Raw genomic sequence first — 16238 nt, forward strand, 5'->3', positions numbered from 1 at the left:
TCTATTTAAATTATTTTGCAATGATCGACAATCGAGTGATAATTCTATGATGCGATATTAGAAAAATAGATGTGATATCTCATTTTGGTTCCTTTAATTTATGCAAGATCTGCTTTGCAGTGTATGATTTCGCGTTGTCATAGTAAACGACTTTCATATTGGTCCTTAACGTTTGACTAGAATTGGCCGGTTCTCTTAGCCATCTTTAAATTATATAATTATTAACTTGTTAAAATTAATCATTTAGCCAACAGAGAGCAGCTCAAAATAAATTACTCCTTTGCAATTCAATAAAACAAAACACCTTCTCAGAAATATAAATTGGCTTTTGACAAGGATTTTGCACATTTATCTGCTGAGTTCCAAGTTTGTTTGCGTTAAACCTTATCGTATAAGATCCATTTTTCAATGCCAATCATAAGCTGATTTAAAAACAACTTTTTATTTAGTCAGCCGAACAAAGAAACAGCTGTAGAAGCTGCATTAAATTTATTCGATTAGCAAATGTAAAAACTGTAATAAATTTAGTGCGAAAAAGACACCTGCCTCGAAAAGTCGGGAAGTCCCAGGTTTGCTTCTTGAAATGTTAATTTTTACAAATTCTTTACAGTTTTTTTAAAGGGCAAAAAAAGTTTTCACTTTTAGATACTTGTTAGCATCAGTTATTATCAAATTCATTTTCCATTTAATATCGTAATATTACTAATTTTTCTTCAATTTAGAACTGTGTTTTTGACTGAAAATTTATTAGGCGCGCAGTTTTGTAAACTCGAAAAGGTATATAAAATCACATAATAAATATATCAATATTAAGATCTAAATATAACCTGTAAAGCGTTTCGCTTAATGTTGTGTTATTTATTTAATTTCTCGCAATAGTATCATACATATCGCAAAAATATCATATAAGACTAAAAAGAAAGGACGGTGGTTGTGAAATATGTCTAGAGTGATAGAATATCACAATATTTCATATAATTCGTGTTAAATTCTAAAAGCAACTGTTAAAATTACTTTGTTACAGTCTGTTTTGACATTGCAGGATGATTACTGGTCATTAATAATGTTTGCTGCGTTTTTTAGATGAATTTCAGTTTTGCAGATAGCAGAAATTTTTACAGGTAATTTTTATAGCTGATTTATTATTTTTTCTTAGAATATGAGATTTCTCTATCGGTAAACGCAGTGAATTCAGGATGCAAATGCTTTCGTTATTTGTACTGTATGAACAATTTATTCACTATCAATATAACATACAGTGTACGGCAGCGTAGTTAGCCAGATCTCTTTGTTACAGAACGGAAGTAAAGATGGAAGAAGAAAAATAATAGTTGCAACGTTACGGAACTAGGGAGTTCGCGCGTGTGTGTAGGGCGCCGCGTCGCGTGCCTAGTAAAAGAAAAGATTCTAGTGTACGGGCGCGAAAAGACAAACATGTTCTGTGGTGACATAAAAAAAAATAAAAGGAATATTAGTAAATGTCAAACTGATTATGAATAAACTAAAAAGAGAAATTTGCGTATTTTAACATGTTTTGTTAAATATTTTTTCATCTGTAGACATTTGGACTGTATAATTTTTATTAAATCGAATATCTTTACAAGTACACATCCAACGCAGAACATTCTGGTAATGATGCAGCAACTGCAATATTTCTGCAATCATTTTACTGCAATATTGCTGAAATGTTGTTGTATTCTGTGCTATATGGGACTTTACACAATATCAATACAACATAATATCTCAATTAGAGATAAATGATTTTAGATTGAAAAATAAATAACGAAATGATATATAAGTGTTTTTAATCAATTTTACTTTATTTCAATTACAATTTTATTTGTAATAAACAAGAAACATTGAAGTAATATGTAAAATGTTGATTTTATGCAGTGTTTGTCTATTGGATTGACATTCACAATAATCACGATATCGAAAAACTTATAATTCTAACGCAGAAAAATAAAAATCACTTTTACATTTAATAAAAACTTGCAATATGGTTGAAAAAGGACATCAAACGACATTATAATATGCATTTATTGGGCTGATCTAAAGAAAGATTCGAAATTTGTCATCCGATACAATACTAATAGAAAGAAAACATTTGTAGATAATATAAGTTTAGTTTACAAGGATTTTTAATTTTCTATTTCCTATTTCCCTTTGTTTTAGATCAACCTGTGAACTTGAAAAAGTTATAATTAAATTGTGTTAATCGTAATGAATGTACATACGTATAATCCCAATATTAAAAAACTTTTAATTATAACGCAGAAAAATAAAAACCATTTTTACATTTAATAAAAAGTTGCAATCTGGTTGAAAAAGGTCACCTAACAATCAGACATTATAATATGCACTGATCGGGCTGATTTAGAGCCCCCAGAATAAGAGACTGGAGGCCTATTCTCGAAAAATATCGCATACGAAAATACTAGGAAACTCTATAATATACATATAACGTATACTATAGTATTTTTGTATATTTTCGTATACGTTATTTCTCAAAAATATGGCCCTTGGCCAGCAAGGGGGCCACTTTTGATTGGAGCATTTTTCGACACTTTGATTGAAGAATTTTTCGTCAACTCCCGCTTAAATTCAAACTGTAATTACTCTTTTCTTTTAAATATACGTAATATTTATCAATAAATATAATAAAAAGTACTACAAACTTGTTTTGTATATTAATCTAAATAATATATGTTAACATAATTTTTATATTTAATGTTCTCTTATGATTTTGTCATAACAAATATCAAGAGGCGCGGTCGCGTCTCGTTCCAATTCAAAAAAAAAGCGAGAAAGACCGAAGCCTCTTTTACGCGAGTCAGTGAGTTCAAGCATAACGAGATTATCAGATCTCAGCAACGGCTAAACCGATCAAGTTCAAAGTCATCTCATTCGATAGCTTGGGAAAAATTGCATATATAAAAGTGTTTTTATTTTTACTCTCCGTGCCGTATGAGCGGAGATATCGCGATGCAAATTCTAATCTCTACATTTTTCTGTAAGATACGTCTCCTTGGTCGTCGCCCTCAGGAATTCTCCCTTTCACATTTTCGACACAGTGTGGCGCTCGCTACTACACTATCAGCATCTATGCGGTCACGTGATGCACCATGTGATGTGCATCACGTGACCGCGATCATAATTGCGCGTATGACAGGTTTCCTAATCTGTAACCTGAATCGTCAATAATATCTCGGTTTGCGGGGCAAACGACACATTTTACTGCCGAATTCTTTCGCGTGGTGCAAAAATGCGTTGAATAAGCTTATTATTAATAAATATGTGCAGTTAAAAATATATATTTTGCATTAACTAGAGTCAATATTATTATATATTATACTCCTACGAGTGCTACGTATAAAATTTTTCGAGTGTCATAAGAAGATATGATTTACAAAGTGCACATGAATATGGTAATGAAACGAGGTTAATTAGATCGGATGCACCTTATTAAATCTATTTTTATCTTCCTATCTTTTTCCAATGCATATTTACCTTTCTCAGCAAAAATGTAGTTTGCTTTCTCAGGTCTGCCTCTAAGTCATGTCTTTTAATTCTAGCGTTAATGTAAATGTATATTTTTAATGAATTGACGTTTGAAACAAGCATCGAATAATTGAATAAAGATATAAAAATGATTCCAATGCCTGGTGTACGTGTAATTTTACAAGTTGAGTCTCAGAGGCCTCAACGCTGCGTGTACTTTCTGGTTTCAGAAATTTGTAATTGGATTAATTAATAAGTAAGGTAAGTACATTTTGAATCCTGTTTATTAAAAAAGTTAATAAAGTAAGTGTAACTTTTACAATGTATATAGAGTTTACTGAAAACTAGTTAAAATAATACATGATATTAAATATGCTCACTGTGTTACAAAATGAATTATCTTTTATAAGAAAAAATATTTTTTATAAAACGCTCAGAAATATTATTAAATATTAAGTAACAGCGAGATTAACACATATTATTTATTTACAATTAACATTTATTTTGTAACACAGCGAGCATATTTAATATCATGTATTATTTTAACTAGTTTAGTGAACTCAATATATATTGTAAGAGCTACACTTAACTTTGTTAACTTTAATAAACAGGATTCAAAATATACTTACCATACTTATTAATTAATCTAGTTATAAATTTCTAAAACCAGAGAGAATACGCAGCGTTGAGACCTCTGAGACTCAACTTGTAAAATTACACATATTTTTATATCTTTATTCAATCATTTGACACTTAATTGTTTCAAACGTCAATTCATTCAAAATATACATTTACATTATACTAGAGTTAAAAAAGTATGACTTAGAGGTAGACCTGAGAAAAAGCAAACCACATTTTTGCTGGGAAAAATATGCAGTGGAGAAAGATAGAAAGATAAAAATAAAGTTAATAAGGCTCATGCAATCTAATTAGCTATGTTTCATTATCATATTCATATGCACTTTGTTAATCATATCTTATGACACTTGAAAAATTTTATACGTAGCATTTGTAGAAGTATAATATAATATTGACTCTAGTTAATGCCAAATATATATTTTTAACTGCATATATTTATTAATAATACACTTATTCAACACGTTTTTGTACGAGACAAACGAATTCGGCTGAAAAAAGTGCATAATATATAATCTTGTCTGTACAAGAGACATATTATTTATTGTGGATGGGAGTTGAGGTTAATTATATTCACGTAAGCAGTTTTTGATTTGCTTGGTGTATATATATATATATATATATATATATACTCGTATATATATATATATTTTGTGTGTGTGTGTGTGTGTGTGTGTGTGTGTGTGTACACACACACACACACATTATAATCTTACTTGTAAGTTAAAATCATGACAAAAAATAAATATATTGCTTAATACTACAAAAACGCGTGATATCAGTACAAAATTACCTTTTCAAAAAAAGGTAAAAAAAAGGTGCCAATTTATGTGTGTGCGCGCGCACCTTATCTACAATTTTTTTTTAAAACTCAAGTGGTTCTATTTTTTAATTCAATCTAAATGTATTTTTTCCAAAAAGTGTATGAAATCTTTAAATTGCGCCAATTATAAAGAGAATATATTGTTGTTTGAAATAACTGTTGTACTACTTTTAACGAATAAAATGCAAGTGATAGTATATTTATTTTTTAAGTAAAACCCAAGTAGCGGTATCTTTAATTCCTTTTTAAATAAAATTCAAGTGATACTGTCTGTGTATTTTTATTGAAACATTTTTCTGTTCTAACCTAAGTGGATGTACTTAATTTGAAAAGGTTTCAATGAAATATGTAACATTTAATCTCAAAGAATTAAACAGAAATGAGAATGTTTTATTAAAATAAAAAATTTTTAAACTACAAAAATTGGCGCTGCTGTTTTACAACATTTTATTCAGATTATCGTTAGACATTTAGCAGCGGAATTTTTTGTAGTTTAAACATTTTTTATTTTAATAAAACATTCTCATTTCTGTTTAATTCTTTGAGATTAAATGTTACATATTTCATTGAAACCTTTTTAAATTAAGTACATCCACTTAGGTTAGAACAGAAAAATGTTTCAATAAAAATACACAGACAGTATCACTTGAATTTTATTTAAAAAGGAATTAAAGATACCGCTACTTGGGTTTTACTTAAAAAATAAATATACTATCACTTGCATTTTATTCGTTAAAAGTAGTACAACAGTTATTTCAAACAACAATATATTCTCTTTATAATTGGCGCAATTTAAAGATTTCATACACTTTTGGAAAAAAATACATTTAGATTGAATTAAAAAATAGTACCACTTGAGTTTTTAAAAAAAATTGTAGATAAGGTGCACGCGCACACACATAAATTGGCACCTTTTTTTTACCTTTTCTTGAAAAGGTAATTTTTTACTGAACCTCACAAAGATATGAATTATTTGTAGGCGTCTAATCTTTACGTCCAACATTTTTTGATGAGGAATTATTGCAACATTCAACTGAAAATTCACCATTAAACTTCAATCACGCTATTCACGCTGCGTAAAGGATAACTTATCATACATATTACACTAAACATATCACATACACTCTGCCATTTGTGAAAGAACGATAGTGAGATCTTTTCTCACTCGCAGGATTTTGACGAAATCTGGTTGCTGGCCAGTCTCTTATTCTAGAGTCTCTAGGCTGATCTAAAGAACAATTTGAAATTTATAATCCGATACAATACTAATAAAAAGAAAACATTTATTATAGCTATAATAAATGTTATTTATAAATGTTATTTATTATTTTTATTTCTAGAAATAAAAATACTTAAGTATTTGACAGCATTCGATGAGCCTCAGATTTCTTTATATTGAAGCAGAAAATTAAAACCTCCTGCAAATGATGAGAATTTGGCTCGTAAACTGACATTTTCAATCGAAAATAACTTTACAATACGGACACAAATCGACTAATGTTTTGATGAGGTTATATTGACAAATGCCCAAGCTTATTGTATGACGTCTACATCTGTTTATTTCCACCATCACATACCGCTAAAGCCATTTATTGGTAAACGGCGAAAGCAAAGTTGTACATCTAATATTATTGAATTTAATATGTATCATTATGTGCATATGAATTCAATAAATAAAGTCATGTTATATGTAAGCTGTGGTTGTGGAATATGATCGTTTGTTACGTGCATCTCTCTTGTGACATTACAGTAATCTCATTGTAGATGTTGTGTAATGTTTATTAGAAGCAAAAAAATTATTTTAAAAAGTTTCAAGTTTTATTTAAAACATTTTTAAGCCAAAAAAATTATTAAAAAAAATTTTTTTTTATAAAATATATTTTTTGAAATATTGGTAAAACCTTGTCTTGTGGCACTTATTTGTGTGTAAAATCTACAAAGGTCATAAATTTATATTTTTTTTAATAAATAAAAGTAACTTTCATAACATTAATTGTTAGTTTTACAATCCCTCAGCTATTCTACAAACGCATCCTTTTTTTTTCTCTTCAGTAAATTGTAAATTATGTTCATTCTACATAACCGATGAATTTCTACCTATAGGGTGATTGGTAGAACTCTATGGCTAATAAACTAGTTGAATAGAATTGTGGGGCGTTAATATTTACTGACAATGAGTTATTGTCAAAAAACAAAATGGTATTCCACAACCTCCTCCTTTCCTCTACAGTCTACAATAATACAACTGTAAAATATTACAACACTATTAATGTAATTAATTTTTGCGAACATTTTAATATTGCTGTAATATTTCAATAATATTTCAGCAATATTTCTGCTATATTTCATAGTAATATTGTAATTGAAAAATAATATTGCTGCGAAATGGCTGCAATATTACATGCTATGTGGCACGCATAAGAGCCAAAAAACAAATTTATCACATAAGATTAATTCTAATTTAGAAAGATATTTGACCGATACATATAACATTCAAATCTAAACAAAAAAGCCTTTCACGGTCGTAGCTGGATCTTGATGCTTTATACCCACATAGAAATTGACCTCCAGTGTCCATCGTCCTTCCATAGCTCCATGAGACGTCTATTTCCATGATGGAAGTCAGATGGACGTCCATTAGAAGTCCATAAAACCTCCATAGCTCCATGGGATTTTACTTCCATCATGGAAGTCAGATAGATCTCCATTAGACATCCATCCAACCTCCATAGCTCTATGAGATTTTATTTCTATCATGGAAGTCAGATGGACGTCCATTAGAAGTCCATGAAACCTCCATAGTTCCATGGAATTTTACTTCCATCATAAACATTCATAGAAGTCAGATAGATCTCCATTAAACATCCATCCAATCTCCACAGCTCCATGAGATTTGATTTCCATCACCAAAATCAGATGGACGTCCATTAGAAGTCTATGGAACCTCCATAGCTCCATGGGATTTTACTTCCATCATGGAAGTCAGATAGACGTCCATTAGTAATCCATGAAACCTTCATAGTTCCATGGGATTTTAATTCCATCATGGAAGTCAGACACATCTCCATTAGACATCCATCCAACCTCCATAGCTCTATGAGATTTTATTTCCATCATGGAAGTCAGATGGACGTCCATTAGAAATCTATGAAACCTCCATAGCTCCATGAGACTTTATTTCTATTGTGGAAGTCAGATAGACGTCTATTAGTAATCCATGAAACCTTTATAGATCCATTGGATTTTAATTCCATCATGGAAGTCAGGCAGATCTCCATTAGACATCCATCCAACCTCCATAGCTCTGTGAGATTTTATTTCCATCATAGAAGTCACTTGGACGTCCATTAGAAATCCATGAAACCTTCATAGCTCGATAGAATTTTACTTCCGTCATGGAAGTCAGATAGATCTCTATTAGAAGCTTATCCCAACTCTATGACAAATATATTCTATCAATACATTATAAACGTTCATTGAACATTTGTTATAAGTTTATATATGTAGAATTATGGAAAATTATATGTTGCAATATTTAAATGCAATTTGGTGTTACATTTTTTGTCTCCTGCACACTGGATGCGGCACGGCAAGCGTTTCCGCGTTCATGTGCAGGAACCATTAGATCGTCTTATAAGTACGTATACGATTTTTTATTCATTGTCAAATGGCCGTGTTAGTTTCTCAAGATTATGTTTAAGACGATCTTAAATTGAGAACAAACTATACCGACCCTAACAATCCATTAGATTGTTGCTAAGATGCGTATACATATCTGTTGAGTGCCTCGTGCTTCATGCAGGCCACGTTTTGGCTCGTACAAGTATCAAGTACAAATTTATTAAAATTATTTTATATATGATGTTTATATACATGGTATTACTAGAAACATATTTTGTGTAATTTATTAAGCCGATTTTTATGTATGTGATTTTTCATGCAGGGGGCACCCGACAAACATGTATGTACACACCTTACGTTTTTCTCACCCTAGCGTTTTTCCTTGGAAGAACTAATACGCACTCAGTATGCACGCCGCGGGTAATTGGGCGTTTCCGTTGGCACCGTCATTGCGCGAACCGAAACGCCCAATTGCCAGCGGCGAGTCCACACTCAGTGCACACTCAGTGCACACTATAGTTCTTCCAAGGAAAACTACTATTAGATAAAGACCGTTGCAGAGCTGCGTTTGGCGCCTTCGCGCTTCGCGCTCGTTTGCATTCGTTATTTGTTTCTTCGTGAGATACAGTGAGACATTCGCGAGAGGAGAAGTCTCTTCCAGTCTATTCGCGTCTATCGTGTTAGCACATGTTAGATGCACAGTGATGAGTAACGAGAGTAAGTGACCGTAACTGAATTATTGGTCAACGAGGATTTCCTAGAAAGAAAGTAAGTAGAAATTTTTTTCAATATTTTTAGTCTATTGTAGTACACATTTATGTAGAAAATAGAAATATTAAAATACAATTAAAATTAACTATGGCAAAGAGTAAATTTTTGTCGAATATTTTTCGAAGAGGTAGCGCCATAATTTATTCCATTAATTAATTTTGCAGTGTGGTACATATTTTTAGTACCCATGAGAGTGACACACATGGATCATTTGTGTCCGATCTGATTTTGAGGCTTGTAAAAGTGTTCAAAAATTCTATTAAAATTTACACGTCGTTTTTAAGTTTTCTATTAAATTATTCTGCTATGTAGACATTAGAAAAAAAGTTTGGAAAAATTATAAAAATTACATGTATATATAAGAAATAGCTAGGAATCATTGTAGCGGTATGGACACGAATGATCCTGCACGAGTGAGTCCCAGTTGCGCACAGAATAAATCGGACACAGCCAGTTGAACGAAACGGACACAGTGACAATTGGACACAGTAGGAAACGGACACACGGTGGTTGCAGTGGGACACAGTGACAATCGGACACAGTAAGAAACGGACACAGTGACAATCGGACACAGTAAGAAACGGACACAGTGACAATCGGACACAGTAAGAAACGGACACAGTGACAATCGGACATAGTAAGAAACGGACACAGTGTCAATCGGACACAGTAAGAAACGGACACAGTGTCAATCGGACACAGTGTCAATCGGACACAGTAGGAAACGGACACACGGTGGTTGCAATCGGACACAGTAGGAAACGGACACACGGTGGTTGCAATCGGACACATATGTTCCGTGACAGTTTTCCTAACCCTAAAAATGTTACTTTAATAACTTTAATTTGTTGATTTTTCGCTTTCTTTCTAATATGTAAATAAATAATTCTGTATATAAAGCCTTCTCTGTTTTATGAATCTATTAAAATGAAATAAAAATAGTTGAATATAATCGAATCGTGTATTTGATTCATAAACATCATTCATAAACCTTTGATATGTTTGATAAAATTTCTTGGATAATCGTAAGCTATTTCAATCGGAACGATTGTTAAAGTGATTGATAGAAAAATTGCCTACCTTTCAATCTTTAATCACATTTTATGATTATTTATATATAAATCTTTAGAGATATGAGAAAATTATTTAGACAACTTTTCCATATCAATTCAGAGAAAAGCATGCGTTTGTGATGGAAAAAACGATGAAATTTATGTACATTTATGAAATTTGTGTTGTGTGTATGAATTATTATGTATACAATTTATATTTGTGTTGTGAATGTACATTTGATTTTTTAAAGTATGATTATTTTATATTGTATTAGAGTTTCTGTACTTACATATTTTAAATGCTAAGAAGACAACATGTTCCACGGATAAGCCACAGTTTACGAAAGCAATCGTTTAGTTATCAATAGAATGAACAAATCCGTTTGCAAAACATGAGATTCTTTTAAGCGAATATTTATTTTTATTGTCTTCGCTATTAGAATTTTGTGTAATGTTATGGAGTTTCTTCAGATTTATTACAGCATAAATTTTTGCTTACCGTTTATACATGCTCTAAGAGTGACAAATATTAAATATATTTAAAATTTAATAATATATTACACAAAGTAAAACACAGCGCAAACATTATATGAAGATCATGATATTAATGATGAAATAGTTTTTCCTCTTTATATCTTTTTTCTGTCTTTCTACCTTATTAGACTTATTACTTTCACATATACGTATAATATATTAGAAATGTAGAATGTAATAATAAATTTTTTGTTTTTTGTTTTCTTATTTTAATATTATTTTGCAGACCTTTTTTATGTCCACATTAAACTTATTTATAATTTCTTTATGTTTGTGTGTAAAAAATATATTTAATTTCATATTACTCTACGTAGGTAAATGTATTTATTTATTACAGCTTGCTCGGTTTACTGTATTATTTATAAAATTTTACATACATATCTTCACACATCTGCCGTTTTATTGATATATACTGTATAATATAATTAATGATAAATAAAATTAGATTATCAAACTTACATTTTTATTCAATACTAGAATTATACAAGGAAAGCCAAAATCTCAGTAATTTATTCATCAACAAAATAATTAAAGCTCTTATTGCACAATCACAATTAGCAACAGAGTTAACCTTAATTCTACATATATCTATAATACGAGAATGAAATAAAATAAAACTTATTTTCTAATCAGTCTTCACATCTGAAAAGCAGAACTCTATTCCCTTCTTTGTTTAAAATGAAACATAAAATATAACTCTGTCAACAGTTAATAACGTTTATATATATTTAAAAGAAGAAAATAAACTTTTTGTGTAGTTAGACTAGTGTATATATATATATATATATATATATATATATATATATATATATATATATATAAGTATATATACTATTAATTTTCAATAGAATAATGTTTTATGTATCTTAAGTATTGCGCACTATATGCGTAAAGATTAAAATATGCAAGGTAGTCTAGCCATATATATTTCAAAGCGTATAATTGACAAGTATCTCAGATTACGCGTATTAAGAAAGTTGCAAACATTCTTAGATGTTCTTATATTTAGAAGAAAATACAAACTCATTTATGCTGTATATACTTTGTAGATAGATGAAATTTCTGCTTTGCAGATTGGACATTTCTTAACATTATTGCTCTCTCCCATAATATAATTAGCACAATCTTCACAACAACAAATGTGACCGCACGGTATAAAAACTTGATTCGATACAGCATCAAGGCAAATAGTGCATCTATGATCAGACTTTACTCCTTCATTTTCTTTGCCCCTTTCCAGAGAAAGTCTATCAACTTTATGATACGGGACGTCACTTTCTGCAATAGTTTCCTGACCTTCGTACCAATATCCATAGTCGTCATCTGGGATGTTATAAATGGATTCTGAAATTTTGTAATGTGTTATAGTAATTAAACAAAAATACTATAGAGACAATATTTACTATAGAGATACTGATTTTACTATAAAAACAATATTTTATGTTCACTAAAACATAACATATATTTAAATTCATACCGTCATCAAATTCATCATTATCAAATCGTGATAAATTGGGAATGTTGTTTGTATTTTGATTGTGCGTGTCACTTGTTACCGGACTATTTGTAGTAAGTTCAGTGTCGACATCAATTGTGAATTCTACAGTGTTGACGTCGATTAGAGTATCTGTACCAATTGCATTTTCAGAAATAGAGAGTTCTTCTTGCACAGAATCTTGTCTCTGCGTTAATGTAAGTGGATTTCTTATTGTATTTGTATTTATGTTACTATTAGCAGTTCTCAGAGCTTCACAAATATTTGAAAAGTATGAATTAATAACAGAGTAATATAAAGTACCATACTTATGATTTGATATAAATAAAAATACATACTTTCCTCCGACGTAGAATTAAAACTTTCTGATAGAAAATCGGTACAAACTTCATGATTGTTCTCATGAGTTATCTCTGTAATACAAGAAAATGTAATGCTTGCTTAAAAAAATCTAATTAATTGAAAAGTTAATCAAATTGTTTTTTGAAAATCAAAAATATCATTAATATCAGATTTATTCTGTTTTATGAAATATTATGAAATGTTTTATGTAAGTTCATTGTTATAGTTCATCTGTATGAATTAATCGCTTCAAACACATTTCTACTCATGGAATGTTGTCTATTTATTTCGTTTAATATTTACTTACTATATTGTTTACTAAAAATTCCTTACTAATATTCTACATAATTTATGTAAAAAAAAGTATATACATTCAAGTAAATATTTAATCATTTAATTACAATTAATACTGACATATAATAAAAACATATATAAAACGAAATAAATAATTTTTCTGCGTTAGTTGAAATATACATGGATCTGAATAGCAATAGCTTATAATAAACTTATATAAAATATTTTAAGCATATAAAAAATAAAACTGATGTTTATAAATAAAAAAATATTTGATTACTTTAACTTTTTTCATATTTTTATCGGATAGAGATTTTAAACACGAAAAAAGCTTATATTTTATATCTTTGTGCTATATTTTCCTGAACTTCTTAAAAAATAATAACCTTCGTCAATCATGTCCATATTGTATAAATAGTCTTCATAGAAGCGACTAAATGAGTCTAAAAATTCATGAAGTGATAATCTGTAAGAAATAAATATTTATTTCTAGATGTTAGCATTAATATATCATTATAGATGAAAAATAATTTCTGTTACAAGTATATATAGTTTTATTTTATAATTGATGCATACCTATGTTCCTTTTTGTTTCTGTAGTATTATATTATTTTTTTTTTTATTGGCTCGAGTTTGAGGTCTACGTGCCTGAAGATTATTCTGTAAGCGACGGAAATCAATTTCTTGATCTATAATTACTTTTTTCAAATTTTCTGCAATATAAAGTGAATAAAAATCAGACATGTATATTTCATACTGTAATAATATAAAATACCAACCAATAAGTATCCACACATTTGGATGTCTACTCCTGAATTTCTTTGAAATCGTGTTGTGAAAACTTTCGACTATATTATTTGTGCGAACAGGACATCCATACACAGATACTTTGTTTGCTGCGGGCAACCATGTCTTACGTAAATAGCACATAAATTGTAATACTGTAGGATAGTCACTAGACATAGTATCAGCTACGTCTTGTAATATAGTAAAACATTGCTCAAATAAAGTGGCTGATATTAACGGTACAGACATAACCATCATTATTAATTTTCTTGGAGCATTTGTTAAATCAAGTTGCCGCCATTTGCGCAACACAGCCTTCAAATTAAAAAAAAAGGATTAAGGAAAATTTAATAAACAAGATTTGTCATGTAAATAAATAATATAACTGAGCATATATAAATGATAAATTCCTATCTTAAATTAACTCACTTGGTTGTAATGAAACCAGCATCCTTTCAAACTAGCTTCGGGGAAACATTTATGAAGGGCATTATTTGTTGCGCGTTCATAATCTCCCATTATAAATTTGACATTTTTTTTCAAATCTGGAGCGATTTCAATTATTTTTTCCCATATTGCCTGATAAAAGGCAAATGTTCGTGTCTCGCATAATACGAAGACAACTGCAATACCCTGTTATTAAAAATCTTAAATGAGTTATACTTTTAAAAAGTGAGACTCAGATGAAATAAAACAGACATAACAGATAGGATAAAATTTAAGTTTGTCTCTTATTATTTCTATTATTTGAACTTGATATGTGTCTTATTTTGTGCCTATCTGAACTTTCTACCTTTTAAATTCAATAAAATAGTTCTTAATAAAGAATATATACAATATGTAACGTACTGTATTTTTATAACGTATGTGAGTATATAATTGAATCATACGTGGAATGCGGGGAACAATCTGTAAATGATAAATAACATAAAATAAATATAATTTTTCTTTTATTACATAAACTATTATTTTGAAAATATTAAAAAATATAAAATATTAATGCATTCAAAAATAAAAAATTTTTTTAAAAAAAAGCATCTTACAGAAAATGTCCCATCGACAAACATTTCTGTAGTTGTCTTTAAGGCATCAATAAGTACATCACTCGAAAATATAGCAGCCATGCTACCATCCTGTGCAGTTACACTTCCTTTATAAAAATCTTTAATCCAATCATATTTATTTAAATCAGTAGATAAGGCTTGAAAGGTATGTGGTATAGGAGGTCGTTGTTTAGCTCGTTCTCGAGCCATTACACTTTTCATGGAATTGTACGATATATGTGCAGCTACTTCTAAATTTCTAAATTCATTAATGTTATTAAATTGGAATACTTTAAAATATCAAACTAATTTTATAAAAATATAAATTAATTATATAAATATTAGTACAGAATAACATACGTTCGACAAACGTTATCAAAAATTTCCTTTAGTGGTAGAAGCGATTCTCGTGATAAACGTAACATTTCATTTTGCATTTTAGATTTTTCCAACTTTTTGGTATCTGGTGGATGTTGATGTAGAGTTTGCACATGAACTTGCTCATTAATTATTTTTGCAACACCAGGACATCCTGTTGAACGACGACTTGAACATCGATATGTGTTATTTATCCGCTTATCAATGTTATATGTATATCCATCACATACATAAATAAAAGTTCCCTTTTGTCTACCGCCAATTGTCTCCATGTTGTACTGAAATATACTAATGGTAAATGTTCAAATAAAGTACTACTTCATCAAAAATTTCATCTTTTTTGTAACAATCAATAAAAAGTATAAATGCAATATACACAATACAAGCCTTATTGACTTCTGTAGGACGCGATAACACTTGCATGGTAAGAAATGCGGTAGCCAATCTTTTATTATTATGGAAAAGATGTAAGCTGATTGATTACCACGTCGCTTTATCAAGCGTTGCCGTGTTCTGTTTGCAGGAGCCACAAGTGCACAGTTTTGGCTATGTACAAAGTGACTTTTTGATGTTTCGTGTATTAAAAAATATTATGAAAAATTGCGCATAATTTAAAGAGATGCCGGATTACCGACCAAATTCTATATTTTTCAAAATGATAAAACTTGTTTTGTTAGACTTCGAAGAATTTAATATCCTTTTCAAGGATTAAGATATAGATACTAATAGTGTGCAACTAAATATAATAAAAAGAAGGTAAATAATAGTAATTAAAGAAAGAAAGGAAGTAATTGACAATGCTACTTATTATTAAAATTATTGCATTGTAAGTTATATATCTCTATCATAACATATCCAATGTTAATGTTGGAAACATCATAAATAGTATCATGTAATTTTTATATTATTTTAGCAGTAAAACTATATTGCAAAGTTTTTCACAAATTATATATTATTAACAC

The 16238-nt window shown here is 29.5% G+C and overlaps 2 protein-coding genes across 2 annotated transcripts; both read right to left on the reverse strand.

The window, feature by feature from the left end:
* Positions 1-11379: 11379 nt before the first annotated feature.
* On the reverse strand, positions 11380-13554 carry LOC120359400 (E3 ubiquitin-protein ligase cblA-like). Its single transcript, XM_039456737.1, has 4 exons — positions 13456-13554; positions 12772-12846; positions 12416-12685; positions 11380-12282 (listed from the first exon to the last, which is right to left on the reverse strand). Exons 1-4 carry the CDS (start codon positions 13472-13474, stop codon positions 11966-11968), a joined length of 681 nt encoding a protein of 226 aa, XP_039312671.1. The 5' UTR covers positions 13475-13554; the 3' UTR covers positions 11380-11965.
* Positions 13555-13645: 91 nt separating this feature from the next.
* LOC105193787 lies at positions 13646-15754 on the reverse strand. Its single transcript, XM_039456514.1, has 6 exons — positions 15259-15754; positions 14899-15157; positions 14705-14764; positions 14285-14488; positions 13849-14170; positions 13646-13782 (listed from the first exon to the last, which is right to left on the reverse strand). The coding sequence occupies exons 1-6, from the start codon at positions 15546-15548 to the stop codon at positions 13646-13648; spliced, it is 1272 nt and encodes a 423-aa protein (XP_039312448.1). The 5' UTR covers positions 15549-15754.
* Between the last annotated feature and the right edge of the window lie 484 nt (positions 15755-16238).

The sequence above is a fragment of the Solenopsis invicta genome, chromosome 13, assembly GCF_016802725.1.
Source record: "Solenopsis invicta isolate M01_SB chromosome 13, UNIL_Sinv_3.0, whole genome shotgun sequence".
Lineage (NCBI taxonomy): Eukaryota > Metazoa > Arthropoda > Insecta > Hymenoptera > Formicidae > Solenopsis > Solenopsis invicta.

Excerpts from the sequence above, each read along its gene's own strand:
- LOC120359400 (XM_039456737.1), bottom strand. Across the intron at positions 12,686-12,771 it reads TAATTCTACGTCGGAGGAAA|CTCTGAGAACTGCTAATAGT; the intron begins GTATGTATTTTT and ends ATATTTGTGAAG. Across the intron at positions 12,283-12,415 it reads TAATGATGAATTTGATGACG|AATCCATTTATAACATCCCA; the intron begins GTATGAATTTAA and ends ACAAAATTTCAG.
- LOC105193787 (XM_039456514.1), bottom strand. The coding sequence starts at position 15,548 with ATGGAGACAATTGGCGGTAGACAAAAGGGAACTTTTATTTATGTATGT. Across the intron at positions 15,158-15,258 it reads TTTGATAACGTTTGTCGAAC|AAATTTAGAAGTAGCTGCAC; the intron begins GTATGTTATTCT and ends TAATGAATTTAG. Across the intron at positions 14,489-14,704 it reads ACATACGTTATAAAAATACA|GGTATTGCAGTTGTCTTCGT; the intron begins GTACGTTACATA and ends TTTTAATAACAG.